Below are 27,696 nucleotides of genomic sequence, written 5' to 3'. Positions count from 1 at the left end.
CCCGCGGCGAGCGCGGCCCCGGAGCGGGGGGAGGGGCGCGAGGCGGGCGGCGAGCGCGGGCCGCCGCCACCGCCGCCCCTCTCCCCGCTCGCTCCGGCGGAGCCGCGCGGGGCACTCTGGGATTGCTTCCCGCTCCGGTCCTCCTGTTTCCCATCCTGCCCTCGGCCCGCCTGAATGGGGCAGATGCAAGATGGCGGCGAATGCGAACTCGGCCGGAGGCGGCGGCCTCTCGCTCTTCGAGTGCCCTAGCTGGTGAGCGGGCGGGTCGGGGCCGTCCCCCTCCGCCGGGGCCCTCGCCCCTGGCTTCGCCGCGGGCCTCGAGCGGGCTGGCGGCTGCCGTGGCGGGGCGCTGGTGCCCGCCGGGCTGGGCAGGGCCGGGCCGGGCCGGGGGAGTGGCACCGGGCCCGGTGGCGGCCGCTCATGTGAGGGGAGTCTGGGACCGGGCAGGGCCGCGGTGCTGCGGCGTCTCCCGGGCGCGGGGGTGAGGCCGCCTGCCCGGGCCTGGGCTCCCTCAGCCCGGAGCGGCGGTAGCTGTCTGCCCCCCCGGGGTGCTGGGCCCTGTCAGGGGGCTCTGAGAGGCGCGGTCCTGCGGATGTGTCCTTCATCAGCAAATGCTTGCGGGTTATTTCGGTTTAATGCCGAAATATGGAGTTGGCTGAAGCTCAGAGGGCTTTCAGGAGATGCTGTGTGTTTTTGCAAGGGCTTAAACAAAATATATGTTGTAGGACAGGTTAAATTTCCCATTCGAGTTATGTATCCAGTGCAAGAAATCTATCAGCTTAAAATTAGCCTGGATTTATATTGTACTGTGTAGGAAGGCTGGGCAAAGTGATGTGTTGGAGAAGCAGTATTAGAAATGCAAATATGGTTGGTTTTAGAATCGTAGAAAAGTGCAGGTTGGAAGGCACCTCTGGACATCATCTGGCCCAACCTTCTGTTGAGAGCAGGGCCTTCAGTTAGGGTATCTAGGACCCTGTTTTGTTCATTTTGAATTTTTGGATAGGTGGCTAAGTAGGTATTTGCTATACCATATTTTTTTGCTGATGTGGGACTGATTACTGATGTGACATGTACTTTAAATTACATGGAAAATGACATAACAGTAGAGTTGAAAAATCAAGCACTTTTATATTTGTATGAGCTAGTACTAGCTAATTAATCCTTGCATGTGTGTGTGCATGACTGCAGTCTTTAATTGCATAGTCATCTGTTTTTTTACTACGGGTCCCATACTTTTCTTCAGTGTTTGGATGATAGTGCTCAGTGAATGGGTGCTTAGTGAATATGCTTTTTAATTTTCACTTATTTTATAAGTCCTTCCTTTAATCAGCAAATGCCATTTAAATCTCTTGTGGAAGAGAATTGCTCATGTATTTTGCCATGTCGTCTGTGCTAAGCATATGCAATAACAAATATCTGTATGAGACAAGATGGTGCTCTGTACAATGATGATGTGATGGAGGAGGTAAGCCTAATAATTACACAGCGCCAGTACATTCTGGTTTTTCAACATGAAATTTGACATATGTGCTGAATTTTTTATTGTATTTTTATAGCACAGTGTTCACAACTTGCATTGTATTCAGTAGCAAATACTAGAGATTTCTGCCTCTGGAAGCCTTAGATTGAATAGCTGAAAAAGTATAACTTGTTAAATGTTTCATTTCAGTCAGTTGCATGCTATTGCAGAAGAATTCCTAAATAAATACCATCTGGAGAAGAGAACTGTAACAGCCATAACTGTGAGGGCCTCTTTAGCTACGTACTTTCTGGCTTCTGCTACAAACAGGGTAGGGTCTTACAGACAGACAGCTTCCTTCACTGTGCTAGCATGATTTGGTTTTGAAGCACAAATACATTGTGCTGAATGATAGAAGAATGAGGTGGAAGGGGCATCAGAGATGTGATGAAAGCCTAAGTTTTCACACCCATGAGTAAGGGAACCATGTTCAAGTACCATGGCCCATCTTCATTCTGACATTTCCAAGCTTTTTTGGTGATCAGCTTTTTGCAAGCTGAATGTTCTTTTAATATAATTTTCTAAAATACTCCTTGGGTAAAACAAAGCTAGTATATGGACTCTCGCCCTATGTGTTTTAAAGAAACTATTTACTCTCCACTAAACCTCTACTGGACATGTACAAATTGTAATATTTTAGTTACTTACTGAGTCTGGACAAGCTGTGTATTTTTACAGTTATAATAAAATGCATGCCTGACAGAGTTTGATCTTACTCAAATCATCATGAATAGATGTGGTAAATTATCTCAGTGAAAGAGTGTTGGGTTTTTTTGGGGGGGAGGGAGGGGGAAGCTTAACATTTTTCCTTAACATTTCTTTTAAAACAGATAAGCTGTTACGTAAGCCTAAAAAACTAATACGCAGCAAAGAGCCAATGTGGATAGCTTCCAGTAACAGTGTTTGTATTCTGCTAAAAGTATAAGCAACTGAAAGTGGAAAATGTTAGGCAGTTATGGCTGATGGTACTCCACTGTTTCATCCAGTAGGAGGGAGGAGCCCTCCTAACAGGTTGAATTTATTTACTTCTGATCTTGATTTTCTAGTCTGCAAAAAGTAAAATACTATATCTCTTGTAAAAACCTTACATTAATTCTGCCAGCACCTACCAAATTATAAATTCTTGTTCACAATTTTAAATCCTTTATTTCTTTTGGAACAAACAAAAGGACACACAATTTTGATGCTGAATAAATGAAGGTCATCCACAGCAGATTCACATGCAGAGTTGTTCTATACATGAGCTGCAGTTACAATCCTCCAGAGTGAAAACTGTTTGCAGTAGCAGGCTTTGGACCAGTAGTTTTGTTATTTGAAGCTCTTGACTATGTGAAGACTTCCAATGTCTTTTGAGGCCTTCATGTAATTGAGATTCATGTGTGATATATTAAATGTAATCTACTGTGTGTGTGTTTGACTCAAGGCTTCCTACTTCTGGTTTGTCAACTGTAGCGACTGGTAAACGAATAGATGGCTTCAACGAGGTTTTAAGAAACTGAATGGAGAACAATGAATCTGCTTTAGTATTGAAAGGTCATGGCAGAGAGTGAGTCTGCTCATGGAGCAGGGAGTGAGAGAGAAGGCAGAATTTTCAAAGTCATTTTGACAGCTGCTGTAATTAGTTCTTCAAATCTTGTTTATGCCAAGGACTTTCTGAATTGTGCCATCTTTGGCATCTCTGATGCTGCCATTGAGATGCTGATGATCAATGTTAGCACTGTTATTTGAAAGGATAGGAATCTTGCTAGTAAATATCATCAGCAGGTGGTTAGAAATAAAATTCCTCTTTTTGATATCAGCTGGTGGAGAATGTGCTGCTGGTAGACAACAACCAGAAGATAAAGCATCAGTGTAGATGCAGCCTGCGTAGATCCTCAGTGTCTTGCATGTGCACTGAGAAGTTTTCTGTATACGTAATGGTGCAGATCTTAGCAGGGAGAATTTGGGGTAACCAAAAGCCCTTGAGTTGCAGAGAGTCTTTGTGGTCAGTAGCAGCTTCTTCTACAGTGAATCCTTTTCAAGCTCATCAGCCTGTATTAAAGTCAAAATTGTAGTGTTTACTGATATCTTTATTTTTCTGTTTTTATTGAAGCGGCACTTGGGACTGCAAACATCACCGTGAGAGTAACGTATCTTAAAAATATTAATCAGAAATAGCTATATTTTTCTTTAAAACATTGACCACACTTTGAGGTCTGCCTCCATTATTGTATCTGTTCTTCCCTGACGTGGGTTATGTTTTAGTATCCAGTTTCCAGAAAAGCCTTCTCTACTGAAATTCAAGGTTTTCACTGGCTTTAAATTCTGGCTTTGATTTCGTTTTCATGCTAGTGTGGTGTACTTCATCATAGTCCATAAAATAATTATTCTTTCTTCTTTCATTTCCAGCAGTTAAAGTGGCTCAAGACAGTTGACAAATAATGAATTCTCTCTTAAATAGTACTTGCTTATGCCAGTACTTGCTTAATGCATGTACTGTAATTCCTATATATGTGTCAGCAGGGACACGGAACATACACTTAAAACTGGAATAAAGATGTTGATCGTGCTTTCTTTGGTTAAAATGTAGACATACCATGAGATTAGAAGAAGTCTTTAGATAACAAATATCTTTTCCTTTGTTAAATCTTTAGCATACCTCCTGAGGTGGTTTTTAATGAGTAGCAGCAATTTACAGGAGGTGCAAATGATCTGGGAGGTGATTTTGAGATGAATATCATGTGTTCAAAGGAACACTGCCTCTCTTTCCTTTTGTCCTGCTTTAACCTGCCTTAACTCTATGCAACCTCTCTTTACTGTCTGTCTTGACACCCCAGTGGTTCAGTTGTCAAGCTTGTAGTGGAATGTACGTAAATTAATTTAAAACATACTGTTTTAAAGGGAATAGTGGTTCCTCTTCAGTTTCTCTGAGCCAAGATCAGGCTGTTCCTGACAATGATTTACACTGATTTCTGGAGATGATGAGTTCTAGAGTTCTGGAAATTGCACCTTGTCCTTGAAGTTGGGTAAGAAGGTGTATACAGTAGTCACATAGGCCAAGATTTTTGGAAGCGGCTAAATTTAGACATCTGAGCCCACATTTAGAAACCTAAATAATTGGCCTAATTTTTAAACTAACACAATAGAATTATACTTGTCCTCTCTATGTCCTTAATAGCTAAAACTCAAAATTTCTCTTTAGACTAGATAGGGCTTAATTCAATGAGGCTGCTCAATTTGAACTGGATGCAAGTGTTGTAACCCTACCGGCACATAAGCATTGAAAATGAAAGACACATGAACATCAGCAGTGTTGCAGAGATACTCTCAACAAAACTTCAGTTCCATTATTGAGTACTTCTTAGTTAGTATCCCATCCCAAAGCATTAAAGGCTTTGTCCTCTTTCTCTGAACTGTTTTATTTTTCCATGTTGAATGTGCTTCTTTCAAGGTGAAGAGCTCAGCTGGGAGGGCGGACCTCCTCATCTGTCTCTACCTGCTTTTTTCCTTTTCTCTATAGTTCTGCAGTAAAGTGTTTGCCATCACCAACAGAAATAATCTATACAAATTCCCCGCAGATTTGTTGCCATGTAATGCACAGAACAATGAACTGGCCTGCAGAGCACAAGGTGAAGAAACTGAAGAAATATTTTTCAGTTTCCAATACAGGAGAAAAAAAATTTCTTGTAGGTGTTTACAAGTTAATACTTCAAAAACCCAGGCTGGAAGTTGTTTTTGTTCAATGATGTCCCTCTTAATTATTTTGCTGCTAATCATTCTAAGTAGTTGGTGCCATCTATAAGACCAATAAATTCATATGCTTCGCTACTATAAGAAGAACCTGCAATTTGCTCTATCCTGCTGCTAGACTATATTTTGAGGAAATTAATTGCCGAAGATGGGGAAGTAGATCCGGTAGATCTGTCAAAGGGTGACTTTGTCGGATGAACTTGCTTTCTTTGAGAACTGGCCTTTCTGAACACACAGGAAACTATCATTTTAGGAGGAGATGGTGGGGCAGGGCTCATATGAGAACTGTAAGTGTTATAAGGAGTCGGCCTCCAGGAGATAATTGCAGCTAGACAGAGAAATTGTCAAAAGAAAGGTGTTCTTAAGGATTAGCCTCTGGGCTGATCATGTTGGTGTGGTGTGGTGTGTGGTTTTTTGTTTGTTTTTTTTTGGTTTTTTTGCTAATAACCTTGATAAAAATGGCCCCAACACTCATTAGTAGCACAAGTTAAGTGTGGTCAACATAAATAAAGTCCGAGTATTATCCAGTCCTTTTGGTATAGTTTGAAGACTGGAGCAATAAAAACAAGATGAAATGTAGAAGTGTAAAATGGAAAATATTTAGGGGCTAGTAACAAGAACTTATTCTAAAAGCTAGAAACTCACTATTTGGAAACAAAAGGAGAAAACTCAGGTACATAAGTTGATCACAGAATGACCATCAACAACTAGTAAGATACAACTGTTCAAAAATAAATAAAAAGACTAATATTCCACTTGGTGTGCAGGATACATCTCTCTGAGGCAGGGAAATGTTAGTGCTGTTGTAAAGGCACTAATGAAGGCACAGTGTTACCTGTATTTAAGAAAGCTCAATTCAAACTAAACCAGATGCAGTGGGCGAGCACATTGATGGGGGAAGAGAGATATGACTTTGAGAGAGAATAGAGCTTTAGTTGTCTAGTGTAACAGAAACATCACTGGCTTTCACTAAGTATTTTTAAAGAGGGATAGTATGGGGAAAGGTGGTTTTTTTTTTTTTAACTGACAGACAAGAACAACAAACAATTTAGGATGGAAATCAAGGGTTTCTAACCATCAGAATAAAACGGTTCTGGAACAGCTTCCCAGTAGGTGTAACGGAGGCAAAAAACCTAATGGATGTTTACTTGAATGTGGTTAGAGCAATATGACTTGAAATAGCAGTGACTAGTGTTGTTGACTGTGGAAGTTTTGTCTTTTCTTACTGTGGTTTCTACAGGGAAATTTTACTTCAAGATTATTTCTACATTTTCAGAGTGAGAATAAGTAATCTTATCAATTAATCACTGTGTTGGTCCTTGCTATTTAGTGTTCACTTTCCTATTTAATTCAGTGCCACTTTAATTCAGTTTTTGATGTCGTAAAGTCTTTCATTCTCTGCACTAGAATATTCATGGCCCTTGTCTCAAGAATTAAATTTTGTTTACAGTTTTCTAATTTCACTATATTCCATGGAGACTTAATTCCCAAATAAATAAACAAGTGTTTTGCAGACTGAACTGGTAAAATCTTGTGCTGTATGAAACTATGCATTGTAACAAGAAAACATGCATAATGCCAAGGTGAAGTTGATCAAATACTTTAATACAAATGGAATGCTTTGTTCAGTTGAAGCAGCTACCACACTTCTCATCAGAAATCTTCTATAAAATACTTCTAATACATATTGTAATTTCCTATATTCAGGAAGGGTATGTGATCATCTAGTTTGGACCGCAAGTTTTTTTAACCAGTGTTTCTTACAACTGGAAGTTTGGAGAGTATAATTTTAATGTTTCTAAGGGTGGAGGAAATCACAGATGCCTCCCTTCAAACCTTGAGCTTTAATTTTGTCATAATACCTGTTTGTGTTGTCAAATTTATTATCAAGTCACCAAAACAGATTCCAGCATTAACTTTGTCTCAGAATCTGTGATGTATGCCATATTTTGAGAAGGGCATATGACTGATTTCCATCACCTATTTGTAAGATCAGCAGCAACTTGTTTGTCCTACTTCTTATTTTGAGGAGGATTTTTCTTTATTTCCATTTCTTTCTATAGAAGAGAGCATAAGAACAGCTGTACTAATTGAAGCCAACAGCCCCTTTGGTTCCATATCCTATCTTGATAGTGGCCAGTAACTTGTACATAAGACTTGAGGGGAAGGCATCTTCCCCTTGACTACACTCTAGACTTTTGGTTGTCAGAAGTTAAAGGATTTTGTGAGCTGAAGATTGTGTCTAGGTTGTCATGTTTAACAGTTAACACCAGACCTAACTTCCACAAATTTTCTAACTCCCTTTTTTAACAGAGTTTAATTCTACAACATCCTGTGACAGTGTACTCCAGAAATTATGCAAATGTAGGAAAAAGCACTCTCCTTGTTTTCAAATCTGAGACCTCTTCATTCTTGTGTTTCAGGATATAATTAATACAGTAATTTTGTAGCATTCATTAAGGGGACTAAGAGAGTGAATACTTGCCCCCTTTTTTTCCCCAAAGCTCCTGAAGAGAGAGATTCTTTTTCTTTCCTTGTCCAAAGCCATCCATGCTGCTTTATCAGCCTTGTGCCCTTCTCTACAAGATGAGGAAACCAGCACTAATACAGCATTGAAGATATGCATACATTTTATTTATGCAGTAGCATAAAAATTTCTTCCGTATGGTGTCTTTGCTTTGTCAGCTGTTGATGATTCTTTCTGAAAATATTCACAATGGCTCTAGATAATTCCTGAGTGACAGTAATGAATTTAGAGCTCCTTGTTGTGTTTGTGTGATTCGAGTGGTCTTTCTCTTTTGCATTACATTGAGTTCGAGAGTACTGATTTTTACAGACTGTTTTCTCAAGCAGTATTTCAGTATTGTGATACTCTTCTGCAGCTCTGTAGTCTGATTTGACTGTCCTGCATAACTGTTGTCATAAATGATTTTTCTCATTTGTTCATTCACTCTCTTTTTCCAGGTTGCTTATGGATCTGCTAAACAGCATGGAATCCTTGCGGGACCCTGCTCTTTCCTAACTTTTAAGCATTGGATTAGTGTTTTCTTTTCTCCATTGCACCTTAATTTCCTTAACACCACTTGATAATTTTGTCAAAAGCTTTTTAAAAATGCCAGTTTGCTGTACTGATACCCTTGTTTACATCTTCTTGGTTGTCTACAATAATTCTGGTAGACTGTAAGATATTACTTGCCTCTTCAAAAACCATGTTAATCCTTTCTCAAGTATTATTTTTAAGTATTATCTCAATCAAAGATATAGAACAGCTGTACAACAAACTGTGAGCCTAGGCTCTTCTGCAGTCTGCAAGAGGAGCAACTGAAAATGTCAGATGTCTGTAGCATGAATGCTAATAGCAGGCGGATTCATAGTCAACAAAAGGTGATGGTGTTTAACTGCATGTAGTTAATCTGTGAAATCATTTACGTAAGATTTTGTGAATGCCTTAACTTTACATTGGTTCATAGAGCCATTACATAAGCAGCTGTTAAAGAGATAACAACTATGTCTCAAAAAGTCCTCAAATTGATAACTGTTGGTAACTGGGAGAGTATGCCTGTATGAGGCACCCAGTATTAGTTACTGGAGGATGTTTTCATTTTGCAAAAGGTTTCTTACTCTGGGTTTGTCACTTTGGTCTGCCCAATACAATTCCCCAAGAATGTGAAGCATAAGTAAAGTCCTTTTAAAGTTCTTCATACAGAAAAAGCTCTTCTCTTGTGGATATAGTGCTCTCAGTTTACAAGAAAGGTGAAGAATGCCATTGAGTGCACCATCCTGAACATTGGATTAGATGACTCTGTTATGGTCTGACTATTATTCTGTTCTTATCTGTTTGCTAGTTCTACTCCTTATTATAATTTCTCCCAATTTCCTAGGACAGAACTTGAATTTACTGTCTGTATTTTCCACATCACACTTGGAATACACTTTAAAATTAGTGTCACAGTTGATAACTTTATTCTTCTGACAGTGAGAGTAGTTTAAGTAATAGATTGCAAAACTATTATGTGTAGGAAGCTGTTTGATACTTGATATGCTTTAGATCACTTAAGTAAATACCATCTGGGTTTTGCAGCTTGTTACTTCTGTCTAGCAGCTTGTCCTAAAATCTCTCTTACTGAACCTTCTTTTTGAGTTCCTTGTACTCATTCACCTCTTCTCTGATCCAGAGAATTCATTTAATGGTGTTGCTGTGGCCATATTCTCCTTGCCAATCAGCCTCATTAAATCTCTGGAAGACTTCTCTTCCAAGTAAGCCCTTGGAGATCCAGTAGGCACTCTAAGCACATTTTCCAAACAGAAACATATTTTATCTCAGTTAAACTTATTGAACCAGTGAATCATTTGCAGCTAGTCCTTTTGCAGGTCTGATTTGAAGGTCACTGCAGAATGCTGAGATGTAGATACTAGAAGTTGTTCAAGCAGTGGGACTGCGATATATGATTTGAAAGGTACAGAACAGTGTCTTGTGTCATTCAAAAGCAAGCACTTTGCATGGATCCCCTTGCATGGATCCAAGTTCTGAGGTAAGATCCGTTGTCTCAGAGCAGTGCTAAACCATGTTGTCCATATATATTCTAGAGAGAAGAGTCTGTTGACTTCAAGTAACTTCTCCATCTTTTGGAATCGCATAGGAAAATTAGTTTAATGGATGTTTTAGTATGCTGGTCACTGGCAGGGAGAGGACTTTGTTATGCTGGAAATAAGGGAAAAATACTAACAGCAGATCTAACAGACTTTGTGCTAGTGGATTACTGCAAGAGAATGCCTTACAGTATTTTACCTCCTTGACGCATGTGATTAGAGGTTTGATAGACCAGAGCTTATGAGGGTTGTTAACACTTCCAGATACAGCCATTACTTCTGATATTTGGCAACTCTGCAACTGATCACAGGACTGAAGAATTTTGCTACTTTTTCATTAAAAGAGTTTTATAAAAGCCTAAATTCAGCAGCCTTAGCTGTGACATTGATTTAGTGTGTTCCAAAGGTTTTTTTTCTACTGGGAATGGTTTCTATGTATTTGTTTTGACAGTATCTTAAGCAGTATTACAGTCTGATTGTGTTCAGTGTTTTGCAGGCATAGATCAGTAGGGGAAATTACTAACTACAGAAGACTTTCAGTCCAAAAGAAGTCGGAGAATGGATAAATTTTTCAAGCCCTTTGTTTTCAGAGGGTGCTATCTTGTGTTAGTTCTGAGTTTTTTTGTGTTCAAAATCAAGCTGAAGATAAAAGCAGAGTGAAAATAGCAGCAAGAGTGAAATGATGAGTAGAGGGGAAAGGAAAGATCAGAGATTATGTATGGCAAAAGATGACCATCAGACGGGATTGTGTGTACAGAAGGAGGACGTGGTTGAGCTAGAACGCTCGGGAGGTTTTCCTTGACCCGACAGGTGAGGATGTTGCTAAAGCGTTTTTAGGAGTTGCTGACCACTGAGTATGCAGGAAAATATCACTGAAAAGAAAAGCAGAGGCCAAACTGAGTGAGTAACTAGACCAGCTTGTGGAGTTAATTTGTGAAAGGTTGGAGAGTTTAAGAAAAGGAGAAAAGAAAAAAAAAAAAAAGCAGCTTTTGTTTGATCGAAGTAAGGCATGCTCTGTGAAAATTATCAAAAGAAGTTGTGTTGCAGAGTAACTAGAATTTGGTAACTGGCATGGAATGGAGGAAAACAAGTTTGCCAGCGCTCAAGGGCAGAAAGGAAAACACTGAAGTGGCATGAAGAGCGAGTGCATGGATGAGACCTGTCTTTTAGTGAAAAATGAGAGCTGGGATCTGAGAGAAGCACAGGAAGAGATAGCAATATTTAGATATAGCCTGGCTATGTAGGCCTAGAAGAATACTTGAGATGAAGTGGTCCGCTCGCTGTATCTGAGTGACAGGAAGAATCAGTCCTTGTAGAACTTAATCAGCTGTGCTGTGCAACTTCATTGAGAACATTTTAGTTTCCCCCATGCCACCTCAATCCCATTCCTTGGAAACAGTCACCGCTTTGGTAGATTGCCATAGAGCCTTGCTCCCTCTGCTTTTGTTGCTACTGTTCATTTGTCAAAAAGAATAAGAATTGGTATCAGCTGTATTCATCTTATTTGACAGAATGATGTTATCCACAGTCTTAGAGAAGGGCTTGGTAAGAAAAATTGTGAAAGTCTAATTGGCAAAATCAAGAAGGGCCAGAGAGAGATCAGAGCAGGCTAGTATAGGGGATTTAGAGCAAGTGCAATCCTTGAGAAAGAAATGAAGTGTAGGAATAGGAGAGCTGTATCCTTGTATGAAGTTATCTAGGAGAGCATGTATATAACAACCAACTGACTTAAGGTGAGGGAAGAAACGTCCAAGTTGCAAGGCACATCCCAAAAGCGTGAACACCTATATTTAACCCCCATGAACACCTTCCATTATAAGTGACCTTTCTTTCTTTCTTCCCCAGTCATGCTGAGAATGTCACTGCCCGTTGTGGCTGTTGTCTTTGCTTGCTCTGTACAGTAAGCAAAGCAGTAAATGAGAATGTGATCTCTTCTGTGGCTGTTCTTCAGAAGGATGACAGGATAGCTGAGAACTGGGTCGCTGCCATTGCCTAGAAAGCTAGTCCAGCCACAGAGACAAGCAGCAATGTAATTCTCAGTGAAGAAGTACTAGAGATAGAGGTTTTAGAGGTCGGAATAGAAAAACATCATTTGCTCCCAACAGCCTAAGATCCTATGTAGTGACGGGCAGTGTATTCATACCATAGTGATGTCCTGGTTTTGAACATTGTGAATACCATATATGTTTGACACCGATAATCCTCATGGGTTCTGCTGCATATTAATGTTGTTTTTCTGTAAATTACCTAGTTCCGCTTGCCTCTGTTCTCTCTTTCCCCAAGTGGAATAATGCTATCTGCCTGGCAAAGCTACTTCAGCAGAGTGTGGGTAGGGATGGAGCTATAGGGCTAGAGGAACAGAACTGCTGTGTGCTTGAGAATTTGGCCGAGGAGAATTTGGTAGCGTAGTGGTCCCTTTGCTATCTAATGCTGTAGTCTCTTCCATGAAGTGTTTTAGTTCCCCGCGTTGGTAGGAACGTTTGGTTATAGGGCGAAAGTGGAGGGATGCTAGCCATTGGTCAAAATCTTGAATAATATTACAGCTGAATTATGGAGCCCCTTTTTGGTATTGACCATCACCAGTTCTAGAAGGGAAGAATGGTGGAAGTTTCTCTCCCTCTCAACAGCTGAGAGTATAGACCTACTATTTTGAAGGTAACATGAGAAACAGAGCACTTTGGCAGGCCCTTAAGCAGACAAGTTTCTTGAAAATAATCCCAGCCCATTCCCTTTTCTAGTGTTGAGGGCTTCCTGGCCTCACCTCATGTCCTGTTGGGAGCTGCTATGTTCATTTTGTAAATGAGCTATTTTTCCCTGGAGAAATACAGCTTGAAATGCCTCGTGTGTTCTGTCAGCTTAACTCTCATTTTAAAAATATGTTTTATGTGCAGTCAGAATGAATTGGCAGGAAGAAGGCAGCAGTTATGGGGGTTTCATATTTTCCCCAAAATAAATCTGCTTACATTTGTATCGGTTTGGTGTGTTACGGCTCCAGTACTAATAAATTTTTTTTTAATATTTTGATACTATATTTTTCTTTGTTTATTTTCCAGGGCAGGGAAGCCTCCACCTGGCTTACATCTGGATGTAGTCAAAGGAGACAAACTCATTGAGGTATGAAAATACATCTTCTACGTATTCAGTGTATCATATACATAAACAGCAGCGGTAAGAAACTTTTTAGTCATTACATTTACCATGTTCATCCAGAAGCATTTCACCCTGGTGTTAATTATTTCCAAATCAGTTGGTTATACTCTGAAACTTCTGGATAAAGTGAAGCAGTTTTCCTTTGCCTGTACTGCAAGTCTCTCTTGAAAGAATACAAAAATGTGGTGCTCAGCTTGCAAACAGTGTAGGGACGTTTCACTTCCCAAACACTAAATCTGTCCCAGCGCATGCATGCATGCACACACACACACACGCAGCTAGTATGTTTGTAAGGGAAAACTGATACTTTGCAGAGTCTTATTTCTTTCAAACTTTAATTTACAACCAAAGTTGGGGGGGGGGGGGGGGTTGTTGTTTCCTACAAGACGCTCATATAGGAGATGACCAGAAGACACTTTGTTTTAGGAAAGTCAGGAGAAGAAACCCATTCAAAAAAAAAGAAAAAAGTGGTGAAATAAATCCCAAATACATCAGAGTTTTTACTCTTTTATTGTATTACTTGTTTTAGATCTGTTCACTTTTAATTTTGTTTTACAGTAAGGACAATCCTGTAAAATATGGAATGCCTAGTTGACACCTTGTCCTGCTGTGCGAAATACAGCATGGTTTTCATCCTATATTCTGGATCTACAAAGTGTTGAGATTAACACAGATATGATGAATTATTTTTATTATGGCAGAGGAACTTGTCTCCTCATTCTATATTTCATGCTTTGTCTTGCATCTTGATAACTGGAGGTCTTATTATATTATTGTTGTACTGATCAACATTCAGATTTTTTAAAAGAATATTTTCAATCAAAAGTAATAAGTCAAAAAGAAAAAGAAAAAAACCTTTGACATTGTTGCCAAAGACCCAAGCCAGTAACCTTATTTTAGCCATAGAGAGACTGCTTCTAACTTGCAATTTGACTAAAATAGAGAAATGTTTCTGGAGAGCAAAAGTTTACAAAATTGGAGGTGAACCAAGTTCTCTGAAGAGAAACTTGGAGAATTAAAAACTCAATGTTAGATCAGGAAAGACTGAGGGAACTGAAAGCCTTTGTTTGCTGTTTTGTACTGTGTGCTACCACAGGAGCAACAGACAGTATTAAGAGCTCCTTCTGGTGTCTAGCAGGAGAGAGATTTGCTCTTTAAAATTTGGTTAAGTTACCTCAAATCTCATAAATAGATATCTCACAAATAAACTGTATTCTTCCTAGGCCAGAAAGTAGTCAAATGAAGCTTTAGGTTTGTCTTTATAGGGAAAAAAAGAGCAGAGCTCTTGAATTTACATACTTTTTGAGTGAGTGCTCTTAGTCCCTATTTGAAGACACAGACAATTGGCAAAGCTAACCTTGAGCAAGGGAACAAGTTAAGTCAGCCTCAGTTTGAAAGGAACCAGACATTAACACACATTTACCTTATCTTCATAGGACCTCATTAGTTCACACAAGGCATGGCCGAACTGGCTTGTACCAGCTGCTTGGACTATGTAGTGACTATCCTTCACTCGCTCTTCCTAGGTGCTGTAGCTTTCAAACCCATTGCATTGTGTCTCTCTTCAGAGGACTGTCGCCTGCTTCTCATGGCAATCTTTTACATATTCAAAATCACTGTCAGAGGTCAGAGAGCTGTAATATGAGTCCTTCTCAGCTCATCCTTCTCATTGCCATCCTAGCAGCAGCATCTTTTGTGAGGATTGTACTTGGTACTGAGTTTTTTGATATTTTTTTCTGGGCTATATAATGAGATACAGTGAGCAAAGCCAAATGGCAATGACTTTGGGTTTTCCAATACGTAGCAGGAGGTCAAACATAATGCAGCCTTCCTACCTGGGAGACCTTCTATGAAAGCAGCTTTATCTTGTCATGTTTATTTTGGATTTTTTGAGAGTGGAGAGGGAACTTGAGGATGGAAAAGAAAGTTTATATGAAGTTCTCTGCTAAATTAATCCACGTGTGCTAGGCAAATGGCTATCATGGAAGTCCTGGTCAGCACTGAAAAAAGGCAGCAGAACGCCGATATGGAAGCTGACAATATGCCATTACCTTTGACAGTGGATGAACAAATTCAGTGTTGGTAAATTGACAGTCAGGAATATTTTCCTGGCGTTGTCAGATTCTTAGAAGGAATTTATTTAGGCTGTGCTGCCCAGAGTTTTTGGCCCAAGTTGTAAGCCTGGGATCTCCAGCTGCCTTGGAAAAGCAGGTGGTACAAACATCCTGATTCCCTCCTCCTCACATCAACTCTCTTGACAACCTAAAAGAGATTCTTTTGCTGTTGTACAAAGCACTGTTAACAGCCATTGCTTGTCTGCTGTCTAAGCACTCTGAGGCTCAGTAGAGGATGTGATGAGAGGTCTCTTCCCACAGCTTTGGCCTGGCCTTAGTAAAAATTTAGGCATTTGTCCCAAACATTCATCAGCCTGGGTTTCAGTGACTAATCTTTGCTTGATGCATGCATGCCAGTTGATGATCTGCCCTGTTCTTTGTTTACGCTCTAGCAAGCCATTGTACAATTGGAACAGTTACAGAATGACTACAGAGTTCCTATTTTATCTCCTGAATATCTAGTGCTGGGTATCAGTGTCAAGGCATCTGAGTGAGGTGCAGTTTGCCAGCTACACAGCATGTCATATCTTTGTGCTGAATGATGTGGCAGGTGGTGACCAGGTACACCCAGCCACAAGTGTAACATGGAAGTATGGTTTGCCTCGAATAGTCTGCTGAAGTAAGAACCAGAAGAGCTGGCATGGTTGGGAAGCTGTAGCAGACTGTTTCATATACCATGCATGAGCATTACGTGGTTGTTTTGTGGCCTTGTACAGTGTATATAGGGGCTGACAAGTTCTCCAAACTGGTGGTTACCTGAGACAATATGTTTTGTGTACACATGAGAGCTGTGCAATAAATTAACAAAGCATTTGAATGTGATACATCTATTTCCCTCTTTGGTTAGTGGCACATGGTAGTTTCTCAGTTTTATTTCTTTTATGTGGATAGCAGTAACCAAGTAAGAACATTCTTAAATCTTTGTGGATTACTGAGCACTTGATACTAACCGAGCCATCTGTGTCCCAGGTCTTGTACAGAGATCTGAGGTACACCTTGTGATTGCTGGGTCTGAGAAGTGCAACATTAAACAAGCCATGCAGTATTTAAGCTCAGTGTATAAAGGATAACACTGGGTTATAACTCAGAGGCACAAAACTTTTCAAAACATTCTACTGAAATAAAGTCAATAAAATGATTTTCTCTTGCTGATTTGTTGCAGCACTTCCAATTTATGAATTCATTTGTATCTTTGCAAGATCTCTTGAAATACTGTCAAGTCAGAATGGTATTGTTTTACATTTAAAGGATGCAGATGATAACTTGCAAGAAATTTCTTTTGGATTAAGCTGTCGATAAGAACGAGAAACTGTTGGACCAACTTTTATGGTACTTGAGACCATGAGATAGCTACTTTGTGGATCTAACACTGAAATGTGGAATAATGAAGCAACTTCTGAAGATCCATTTGTTTGTATCGGGATTCTGTTTACACAGGAGTTTTTTCAGTACCTTAGGGTAGAAGGAAAAGTTGGTGCAAGCTGTTTTTCCTTTCCACAAAGAGGAATCTCAGAATTCAGTGGTACAAATGTATTGAATGGAAGACTCAAGAGTGCTGAACTGAATGAGTAACATACTATGTAGGATTGGTAATAAATCCATTGCTATGAAGCTGAAACCTCCAGAAATCCTAATTAACTTTCTCAGAAGATGTATTATAGCAAGCAGTACGGTATTCACAGATAAACAGATGGATTAAACTACTGGAATCTTAAGGAAAAAATATATATGGTAATAGAGACTACTGGAATGATAGGTGTCCATTAAGACTTGCAGGGGAAAGCATAGCAAAAGTATGCTAGTCTTAAGCATTTACAGGGAGGAGAGAGATCCATTTACAGGTAGAATATTTAAAAATAAATAAAGTGAAATAATTTAAAAAAAAAAGTGAGGGAACCAAGTATTTGTTTAAACTCTTTTTCAATGGTTAATACTTTCTGGTTAGTTCTGAAGGGAGAGTCTTGTGAAAACCAGTATTTGTAAAGAGGCAGGAAGTGATGATAAAGTAGCCAGGTGACAGCAGAATCCATGAAACTTTGTTTCAGTATGTTGATTTCTTGTTTTGTTTTTTCCATCTAAACTGAGGCTTCAAGGTATGCTATTCCCTAACAGGCACAGGTAGATTCAAAGGAGGGAACTGCATGTTTTAAATGTCCCAGTCACGAGGAAATCATCATTCCCTTTCATTTTGCATTTAAACCTTATTTGTCACCAGATAATCTATTTGAAGGTGAATCTCTAACAATGATGTGATTTCTGTACCATCAAATGAGATGTGGACTCAAAAAGATTTTTCTACAGCTAAAGCATAAGTACTCTTGTGGATTTTCTATCAGCCTGTATATCACTGAGGGTACTAGTGAGGTGGTTGTCCTCTATCTAGCAGTTTGTTTTCACAAAATGTCTTGGAAATTAATATCTTGAAATTGCCAATTTCAAGATATTAAAGTTATTCGGTTTAGTGGTGGGGGTAGGGGGCTGATGCACAAACAGCTTGATCATCTATATCTTGTTATTTTAGGAAAGCAGGCCAAAATATAAACATCTGTGAAATCTACTGATTTACGTAGCATTTACTCTCATGAAATTATGTTTAAAAGTGAATACCTTGTGTTAGTTGTGAATAAGACATTAATTAGCAGAAGCAGAAATTAAGTGATTGTGATATATACTAGTATGGAGTTGACTGAGTTATTCATCTTCTAATTGTGATATAAAAGAGAGAATAAACATATGAAATGCATTAAATATTTATTAGTGAGTACCAGATTATAAGAACTTGCAGTATGAGGGCTGGAAAATGATACAGAGATAGATGTTCAGCAAAACAATGCAGAGTTCAACTTACAAAATGTAGGAGAACAGATCTGGGAAAAAATTAATCTGAAAAAATTCAAAGGGGAAGTGAAATCTGAAAGCAGCAATTTAAGTAAAGCTTAAAGTTGATAATGGATGGACAGGTAATTAGACACGAATTTGCAAAGTGCTTTGTAGAATATTAGGTCAGCGTGAATTTTATGCCTGTAGACAAGGCAGAGGAATAGAATGCTATGTCATGTTCCATGCTTTGTCTCCCTATTTTCTGTATGACTTAATACTGTCACAGAATAAATGCGTGTCTAGGTGTTGATTGTGTCAGTCTTTCTGATAGCTCTGAAAAAATAAGAATCTCCCTGTAACTAGTTTGAAATATCACCTATTTCTAGCTGAGCTTGTGGCTTATACAGCTGCCAAAAAGTGTGATTCATGTGATTGCTGCTGCTGCCAGAAAGGGAGGTCCTGCCTCATCCCACAGTCCTGGTGCATGTAATTCATTGCTTTCCTAAAGCCAGTGTGAGACGCATCTGACTGAAGGCAAACTGATTCAGTTCACTAAAACAGTAGAAAACTAACACAGCAAAAAAGTGCTTTGCAAGCTGAAAACTTTGATCAGAGGAGAGGAGGACTGTATAGCTGGGAGTAGAAGCAGGGAGAGGGGGAAAGTCCTAGTGTTTCAGCAGGCAAAGTGTTAATTCAGCTCAGGTCATGTCATAAAAGCAAATGCTTTCTTGAACTAAGATTTTCTTTTCAGGTGGAAAAATACATCATCATAATTAGCTTTATCAGGCTGCTTAACATTGGGCGGGCTTTAGGAAATGTTTCCATAGAGCAGAGAAAATCATCTGTTAACAAATCTCTAATGCATTGCTAGCCTTTGACTTGTGCAGCTGGAAGCAAGAAAACACAGATTAAATTAAGGTCTTGGGGTGCAGTGAGGAAGATTGCTGCATTGCTTAGGTACTTTAGCGTTTAGGAGCAAGGAGTTCCTTTTATCAACAACATCTTTTAATAGAAATTTGCTGTATACACCACAGGACTTTGTCAGCATGTTCCTTTGCTTTTCATGGGTGTTTTACATGCCTGATTTTGCTGTATGCAAAATGTTGTTTAAAGAAAAGATTGGAACTAGGATGAATAAAGAAGAAAAGCCTAAAATTAGTAGCTGCTTGAATAGGTTAATATGGATTCATATTGCAGTATGTGTAATAAAGATGTAAATCCAAATTGAATAAAGGTCTGGAAAATCTCCTGTAGGTTTGTTTCTATAGAGAAATATTTATTTTTTATATTTTGTATTGGACTAGAGATTCTTAGCCTAAGTTCCTGGCCTTGACAAGGTCCAAGATGATCTGCCTCAAGGAATGTATAAAAAAACATTGTGAGCAGACTTGAGAGAGACTCTTTTCTAGGAGATGCTCTCATGCTTCAAAGAGTTATTGTCCTTCCCAGGTTGTCTTGTATTGGCTTTTTAAGATGGGCATAACTGACTCTGCCATATTCAGCTCTTCTGATTATTACAAGGGCAACATCTGAGTTTCTTTATTGAACAGTATCAGACAGAACTGAAATATCGATCAGCTCTTGATGCTTTGATTGTTTTGCTGCTTTGATTTTGCTCTGTTTGTGTTCTTGAGTGTGTGTTTTTCAGGAAGATCTGAAAGATTATAGGAATCTAATATGCTTTTGTGATATTCTACTCAGAAACTCATCATTGATGAGAAGAAGTATTATCTTTTTGGGAGAAATCCTGATCTGTGTGATTTTACCATTGACCACCAGTCCTGCTCTCGGGTCCATGCTGCCTTGGTCTATCACAAACATCTCAAGAGGGTTTTCCTCATAGATCTGAACAGCAGTAAGTAGCATGACATTTAATCAGGGTGGGATATGGAGTGGCCTCAGTCCAAACTGAATTCAAGAAACTTCAGAAAAGTGCTTGTGTTTGAAATTTGAACTTGTTAACTTCACTCTGGAAGAGAGCTTTTTAGTAAATAGAAGTACTATGTTTCAGTGCTTAAACATTTCTGAATCTGAGACACATTTTTCCAATTTTTTTGTTTACATTGTGTGGACAGATGGCAATAATCAGAATTAGTATCCTCATGAAAGAATGGCAAGGGTTAGGAGCAAAGGAGTGCTTGCTTCGCTCAGTTTACATCTATTTCACTTGGTGTTTAAAGCAACATTTCTAGCCTCTTAAGAGGCTGAGAGAGAAGAGGAAGGTAACTTGGCCTTCCCTTTGCAGCTCTAATGAAGAAGCTCTCCTATTCTGCAGGGTGGTTTCCCGAGATCTAAAACCAGAAGTTTGGGGGTTTTTTCCACTGAGGGAATGATTCCAGACATGGTACAATGGGAGCTACAAGAAGTCAGAAACGAAATGGTGTTTGTCATTTCTTTTCATGACTTGTGGATCATCTTAGTTTGTGGGATGGTAGTTTAAGTGTACATAGATAGTGTATTCAGCAGTGCAAAGCTCAGTGATTTGTATCTCAGAGCACCCACGTACAGGTCCTGAACTTCTCAATGCTTGAGCTCAAATAGCGTGAGCCCAAGCTGATGGCTAACAGACTGTTTTCTATTCTGATGTTCTTAGCACATGGCACGTTCTTGGGTCATATCCGTTTGGAACCTCACAAACCTCAACAAATACCCATTGACTCCACGGTTTCATTTGGTGCTTCTACACGGGCATATACGCTGCGAGAGAAGCCTCAGACACTGCCATCAGCAGTTAAAGGAGATGAGAAAATGGGTGGTGACGATGAAGAGCTCAAGGGCTTGCTGGGCCTGCCAGAGGAGGAAACGGAACTTGATGTGAGCACCATGGCATATTTACCTAGATGGCATATGCATCTAAATGGATAGCATTCCCTACTTGTTTGCTTAGGTCCAGATTCTTAATTTCTTCGCCTTGAAGACAGCCCAAGGTGTCTCCTGCTGGCAGATATTCACAGACCATCTCATTCTGCCATGATAGGCCTGTCTTCATGCAGCTTCCCAGTACTAATGCCCTAATGACTCTACTGTTCCAATGGTCTTTTCACAAAGGCTTGTAGGCAGCCCTCAATCCAAGTAACTTCACCCCAGGTCAGTGGTGATTTCCCAGGCTCTTCTCCCATTGTCAAATAGCAGTGAACAGAGACTTGTTTCCTACAGTTAGCTAGGGAAGAGTGGGAAAGCAGTGTGCATGGCACTGAAGCACACTTTTTTCTTAGGGTTCTAACATTGAATCTAAATGGTGTGCTGTAGTTTTTTGGCATGCACAATCACATGATTAAAACAAACTTCATACACTAGTTACTTAGACTATTTCTTCTCTGAATTTATCCTTAGAACCTGACAGAGTTTAATACAGCCCACAACAAAAGAATTTCCACACTAACCATAGAGGAAGGAAACTTGGATATTCAGAGACCAAAGAGAAAACGGAAGAACTCCAGAGTGACATTCAGTGATGATGATGAAATCATTAATCCGGGTGAGTGTCAATAGCTTGCTTTACTCCAGTTGATGCCTTTAGAACCCCTTTACCAGTATTCACATAGGAATCCCTCATGGCTGTGTGTCAAGGAGAACAAAAATTTGGCAGTGACTATTTGGGGTCTGCTGTGTCAGAGAAGCTGCCACATCTCTCATATCTCTGACCTCTGATTCTTCTGTTCTACCTATAAAAATTCTGCATGATTTGTTCAGGACAGGAGCATCACATTCAGCTTCATTGCTCACAGTTTCATCAGACTGAAAGATCCCATGGGTCCAAAAGGACCTTTTAAATTCTCACCTTTGGAATCTAAATGAGAACTGAACTTCTTGTTTGTTTTTTTTTAATCTATTCCTTAATGCTTTCCCTACCTGTTGCCTCATGGACTCAGTATTTGTATTTCCAGTTCCTTTTTTTTTCCCTGCTTGTCTGCATATCTGAAACAAGTGATTCTAATTCAAAATTACACTTCTAAAAATGTATCCAGTTCCTCACTAATTGTTTTTCTTCCTTAGCTGTTTTATGTTGATGATGTTCCTATTAATAGGAACATCGTCAATATGAGACATCGTTAATAAGTGCAGCTTATTAATAAATATGCATCTTTGAATACCCTCTGGAGATTAAGTTTTTTAGCAGTGTGTACCACCCAGAATAACTATTTTGATCCATAAGTTTATGCCATTTAGCTGTTGGAATGTCTTCATGTAAACAGCAGTTATCTACATTGCAAAAAGATGCTCAGATTTTCAGAGACTGTACATTGGATTCTGCTGACTCCTTCAAGGGCCCATAAGGCCCTGCAGGGCTAACAGTTGTGACTCGGAGCATGTGCAGTGCCTTGTCAGCGTCAGCTTTCAGCCCAAAACTCCACTCTGTTTGAGCAATACAAACTAGCAGTCCATCTGTTCCCTTTGCCTGAACCAGTTCCATATGTCCCCTGTGGCATTCCCAAGGCTTTCTCCCAGAGTAACTGATGAGCCCACCTTAAGACAACCACTAGGTGTCCCCATCCATACACTTAGTTCCTTTCTTTATTGAGGCCTGCTCACGCTTACTGAGGGCTACTACAATGCCAGCTTTGAGAAGAGAAGGACCAGTTCTTCCTACAGGTTGCTTTACCTAACAAATGTTCCATCTTTTTCTGTATTCTTACTGAAAGCTTCACTGTGCTTTCCTTTACAGAGGATGTGGACCCATCTGTTGGGCGTTTCAGGAACATGGTACAGACAGCAGTAGTCCCTGTTAAGGTACAGAGTAACTCCCAACTCTCTAATTAAGAAATTACCTTGATAAATTCGCTGTATGGATTATAACCTTAAACACAATTCTATGATGGCAAGTGTTTTATTGTTAAGCAAACATTTTGTTCACTTCTTGCAGTTAACTTTTTTAGCAGATTTGACAATTTCCCTTCAAGTCCCACTCATTTCTTTAATAACACATGGGATCTAATGAGAATTACCCCCTGCCCCAAAGAAAAAAACAACCCACTTTCCAAAAATTCAGTATGGTACTTCTTGGCATCAATTGTGGGAAGTATTTATCTAAATTTAAATTTATCTAAAGTGTTTATCTAAACACCGTAAGTGCTAAAGATTTCATAAGGTTGTCTACTAGAACTAGTGGTGTTTAAACTTTGCCCCAAAATGAGTGTACTGCCAGTGCTATATTTAGTTCAAATACTCCAGGAGTAGGGAAGATTTGAAGAACTTCAGAGTAGCTAAGGAACAGTGTAATAATGCCAGTGATTGCTGGTATAGACTAAATAACATATGTGGAAAAGGATAATTCTACATAAAACTTTAAACTGCTTGCCTGCAGGAGAAGATTCAAATGATCAGGAGCGAGGCAAAATCGCCCAAGTGATCATTGATCTAGAAGTTGCACTCTGTTTTTCATTGTGTGGGGAAGGAGGGGTTCTGTTATTCTCTGAAGACCTATTTGGTCTTGCATTCAGGACAAGCTGAAGTCTGGCAAGCAAGTTCCGGAGGCAAAGGGGAACTCAAAGCTGATCTAAGTTAAACCTGAGCTAATATCTCAATTTCTGTCACCCCTTCCTGCATTGTGTGTTGTTAACAGTTTATTAGGTGGCTTTTGAGGAACCCCAGAAGAAATCTTCTGGGACAAAGATGTGGGAAATGGTTAATCCACCCATGTTTGTGACTACCTTGTCTGTGGCCAGTCTAGGTGCCTTTTCAGGGAAAATGGCATTGAGATCCAGTTTAAGTGGCTTGCTTCCTTGTTTCTTGTATTCTGAATAATTCTTTAAATACTTCCATCTACAGAAAAAACGGTTGGAGAATCCAGGCTCACTGACCACAGATGATTCTGCATCACGGCGCATGCAAAACTTCCCCTACAGTGGAGGATTGTATGGTGGTTTACCTCCAACTCACAATGAGGCAGGGTCCCAATCACATGGTGTCCATGGTACAGCACTCATTGGTGGTCTGCCGATGCCCTACCCTAATCTTGCCCCAGATGTGGACTTGACTCCTGTTGTACCCTCAACAGTTAACATGAACCCTGCTCCAAACCCTGCTGTCTTTAATCCTGAAGCTGTGAATGAACCCAAGAAGAAGAAATATGCAAAGGAGGCATGGCCGGGCAAGAAGCCAACCCCTTCCTTACTGATCTGAGTAGGGTTTTGTTGAGGGAGGGTGGGAGTTATGAACTTCAGAAACTGTTTATGTGCAGTATCGTCTTTTTAAAATTTCAGTGTCCTAACCACATGTAATATCAAGATTGGAGAAGTGAAATATCCTTTAAAGATCTGTCTTCAAATGTTTTTATATGTATGTTTAAGAAAATACAGCTCCCATCTCCTTTTGAACCAAAATATCTGGCAGCCTTTTCTTAGCCGTTACTGTCCCCAAAGGTCTTTACTCTGAACTTTGTTCCATAAGTTGAGGGGTCAGAGTCACACAGTTACCTTTAATGGCATGACCCTGCAAGTATATGTATCTAGGTATAGTGCTTACTATGAGTAATGTCATTCCTGTTGGGCTTGCTCATAGCAGTTCAGCTGTATCGGAAGTAAATGTTTGCTGGGTGAAGCCTTTCAGAAATCACATTGATGCGAGTTCTAAAACTCGCAAAATATAGGTCAATTTTAATTTTATTTTACCTTTACAAAATCCACCATTGTGGTGGATTCTCTTTTTTCTTTTGTTTTTTTTAAGTTTAGATGCAATTTTTTTTTAATTACCACCTAAAACACTACAGCATCCCACTAGTTCATGAAAACCTGGAGTTGAAATGGACAAGAAATAGGTGGGGTTCCTGAGCTGTGGTCGAGTATTGTACAGTAAAGTGCTGTGTGGATGGATACATGAATGCATACATGAATGGATCTGAGCTTGCGTTGGTGCTAATGGCAGCACGCAAGCATGGTGAGCCTAGGAACCCTTGACTGGGTGATTGCCACTATCTACACTGTACAAGTAATAAACAACAAAGCAGTGATAATCCTTTCCACTGTGATAACTTAAAGGGGAGATAACACAGAGGAGAATACTTTCTTTTAAACTCAGTGGCCCATCTAATTCAAATAACTTCATTTTTATTTGCAAACGGAACCTGTGAGATTAGAGTATGTATGAGACACAACAAGGCACAAGTAAAAATGAGCAACCATCAGGAGTGTTAGAGGACGTGCATATTTAACAGCTAAAACAACAATATACACCATATTTTAGTTTTGGCTGTTCGTAACAGCAGGTGAGAAATGAGAGCTGCTTAAAGCTAGAATATGAATTCTCAGAAGAGAATCTGCCTCACCTTAAATAAAGCAGTCCCCAGGTTGGCTTCATAACCTTACTTTTTTTTTTTTTTTTACTACTTCATCACTTTTTCCCATTGAATAAAATGAGTTGGATTTGGATAGTTGCTCCAGCCCTTCAAATTCTCATTTTTACATTGCAAAATCTGATTCAAATGTATTCAGATGCAGTGTCTTTACATAAGGTAAGGCCAGAACTCTATTTTTCTTAGATTTATTCTGGATTTTTTACGTTGTATAGTGCAGTTCAGCTGTGTAGTCACATTCCTTTGTTTGGGGGATTCCTCCAGCATATGTCCACTAAAATGACAGTAGTATCCCCAGCAGTTCATTAATGTGTACATTATTGTAGCTACCTGGCAAACTAGTGTTGTGAAAGCCTGAAGGTTGTTGGAGCAATGCTGTTTTCTAATGCATCTGGTCTGCCATATGCACTAGAACTGTTTTGGACAGATGCTCCAAAATCAGTGCGACTTCTGCATCTGCAGAGTGATTGCTTCTATCATGTTATTGAGGAAAAAATGAGCTGGTAGCTACCCCACCCAAGAGTGATGCCTTGAGGGACTGGTAGGTTTCCCCCTCCCCCTTCATACCTACCTGAAAATACTATGTGGATGAATGCAGTAACTTCTCCATGACATAGTTGTGCAGCTCTGTGTTTAGGTTGCTATTGAAAATGATTCAGTCTTCAGGCGTTCTTGTTCCAGACACTCCATACTGACTCTTTAAATATTTCTCCCTTGATTTTTAGGTTTACTTCTTTCCAGGATGTAAAATTTTCTTTTTCCTGCCAGTCTGTTTTCTGAAGGCGACTTTTTAGGGTAAGACTAGTTAGGGCAAGTAAAAGTTGAACAGGACTTTTATTTTTTCCTTCCCTTTCTCTTGCGCTTGCTGCCTCTTTCTCTCGCGCTTGCTGCCTCTTTCTCTTTCTCTTGCTGCCGCTCACGCTCACTGCCTTTCTCTCTCTTCGCTTGCTCGTGCTGCCTCTTTCTCTCTCTTCGCTTGCTCGTGCTGCCTCTTTCTCTCTCTTTTTTGCACTTGCTTGCTCTCACTCTCTCCCCCCCCTTTTTTTTCCTTAGTGGCTCTTTGCAAGTTCTTTCTTGGAAAGGGAAGCTTTATGGCTCATTGTTTTTAAAGCTCTTCTCCTCCCTGGATTTGTACAAGCTCTCATTATTTCAGAGCTTATAGGCCATAGCTGGCCAGTACAGGAGGGGACAGTATAACATCCAGGGGCTTTGTACAGAAGTTTGTACACTTGTGTAATATGTAATAGGCTTTTTCACTCTTTCTGTTGAGCTTTTTACCTGTAACCTTTATTATGTTGTAAATTAAATGCAGATTTTGCCAGTTTGGAGAGTTTAGTGTGTTTGTTCCCAGTCTACGCTCCTTCTGCAGTTGAGATTGCATGTTTTATGTGGCTAATTGAAGACTTCTGCCATGGCAAAATGCAGTTATGACCACAGGTCTCACTAGCAGCTGGCTCAGACTGTACTTCTTAAAGCTGCTCCAATTCCTTTGCTGGTGGCCTGCTGCTTTGCTGCCTTGTGCCGCAGTGCATTACACTTGCACACCACAGTGCCGCCTGTTAGCAGTGTGGTTTAAACAGCAGCTACCTTTTGTTTTCTGAATGAAGGTTGATCTAGTTTTGACAGAATCCTCTATCTAGAAAAGTTGTACTTCAGAGCCCAGCTTTGCTCTTCCCATCACCCAGCTTGTTGCCTCTGTCTTATAGACTAGCCTTGGGCAGCCTAAAAGCACCATCCTTTCTCGCACCATGTTTCTGCACCCTGTCCTAGGCTTACTGGGGAGATATGTTGTAAAGAGCAGTAAACTAGGACCTGGTTAAAGATAACTGTGGTGCCTACAGTGTGGGGTTGTGGGAGGTTCACAAGCTTTGCTGAACCTGGAATTACTTTAGGTTGTAAATTGGTGTTTCTTCTCAATCCAGCAATATCACTTTAAGCAGCTGGGTCAGTTACGTCTTTGTTATTGCGTGTCAGCAGAAGACTGAATCCTCACAATTTATGTGAAAGCTGCTGATCTGACACAAGTAGAAACAGTTGGAATAGGTTAAATAGTTAACTGTGGTCTGACATTTTAAATGCCAGTGTAGTCATCAGTTAATTTCTTGTTGGAATATTACAAAGGAGGCAACTTGCACAATAATCAAAGTCACACCCTGCAATGCAGAATGCAAAGACAGGAACTAAAAGGCGGAGAAGAGTTTGCAGCTGAATAAATGATTGGCCTAAACAATAATGGCTATGTTTTCCAGAAAAATCTGTCCTTGCAACCTTGACCAAATTGACATTGTAACAAGATTGTTCCCCTCTTCTCACTTCTGGTTTTGAAATACAAAAATTCAGCATCCAACAGGCATCTCAAGAGCTAGTAAGGAGCTTGCAGAAGATGTTCTATTCCTGGTGTGTTTTGCAATAAGATACCTGGGTTTTAGACCCTGTGAGGAAGTCCCTGAATGACTGTTTTTGCAGAGGAGATAACTGCTTCC

The 27,696-nt window shown here is 39.8% G+C and overlaps 1 protein-coding gene and 1 non-coding gene across 2 annotated transcripts; both read left to right on the top strand.

Annotated features, from left to right (window-relative positions):
* Positions 1–52: 52 nt before the first annotated feature.
* Positions 53–26,538, top strand: PPP1R8 (protein phosphatase 1 regulatory subunit 8). Its single transcript, XM_067311729.1, is given in 8 exon segments — positions 53–252; positions 12,892–12,952; positions 19,624–19,777; positions 20,516–20,736; positions 21,256–21,400; positions 22,589–22,653; positions 23,692–23,992; positions 23,995–26,538. Coding segments are annotated over 8 exon segments (1,158 nt in total). The 5' UTR covers positions 53–190; the 3' UTR covers positions 24,144–26,538.
* Positions 16,036–16,200, top strand: LOC136994328 (small Cajal body-specific RNA 1). The gene has a single exon (XR_010886472.1). It is a non-coding gene; the product is annotated as a small Cajal body-specific RNA 1 (non-coding RNA).
* Positions 26,539–27,696: the final 1,158 nt, after the last annotated feature.

This window comes from Apteryx mantelli, chromosome 27 (genome assembly GCF_036417845.1).
Source record: "Apteryx mantelli isolate bAptMan1 chromosome 27, bAptMan1.hap1, whole genome shotgun sequence".
Lineage (NCBI taxonomy): Eukaryota > Metazoa > Chordata > Aves > Apterygiformes > Apterygidae > Apteryx > Apteryx mantelli.
Note: the sequence above shows the minus strand (reverse complement) of the source record. Positions and strands in the feature narration are given on the sequence as shown.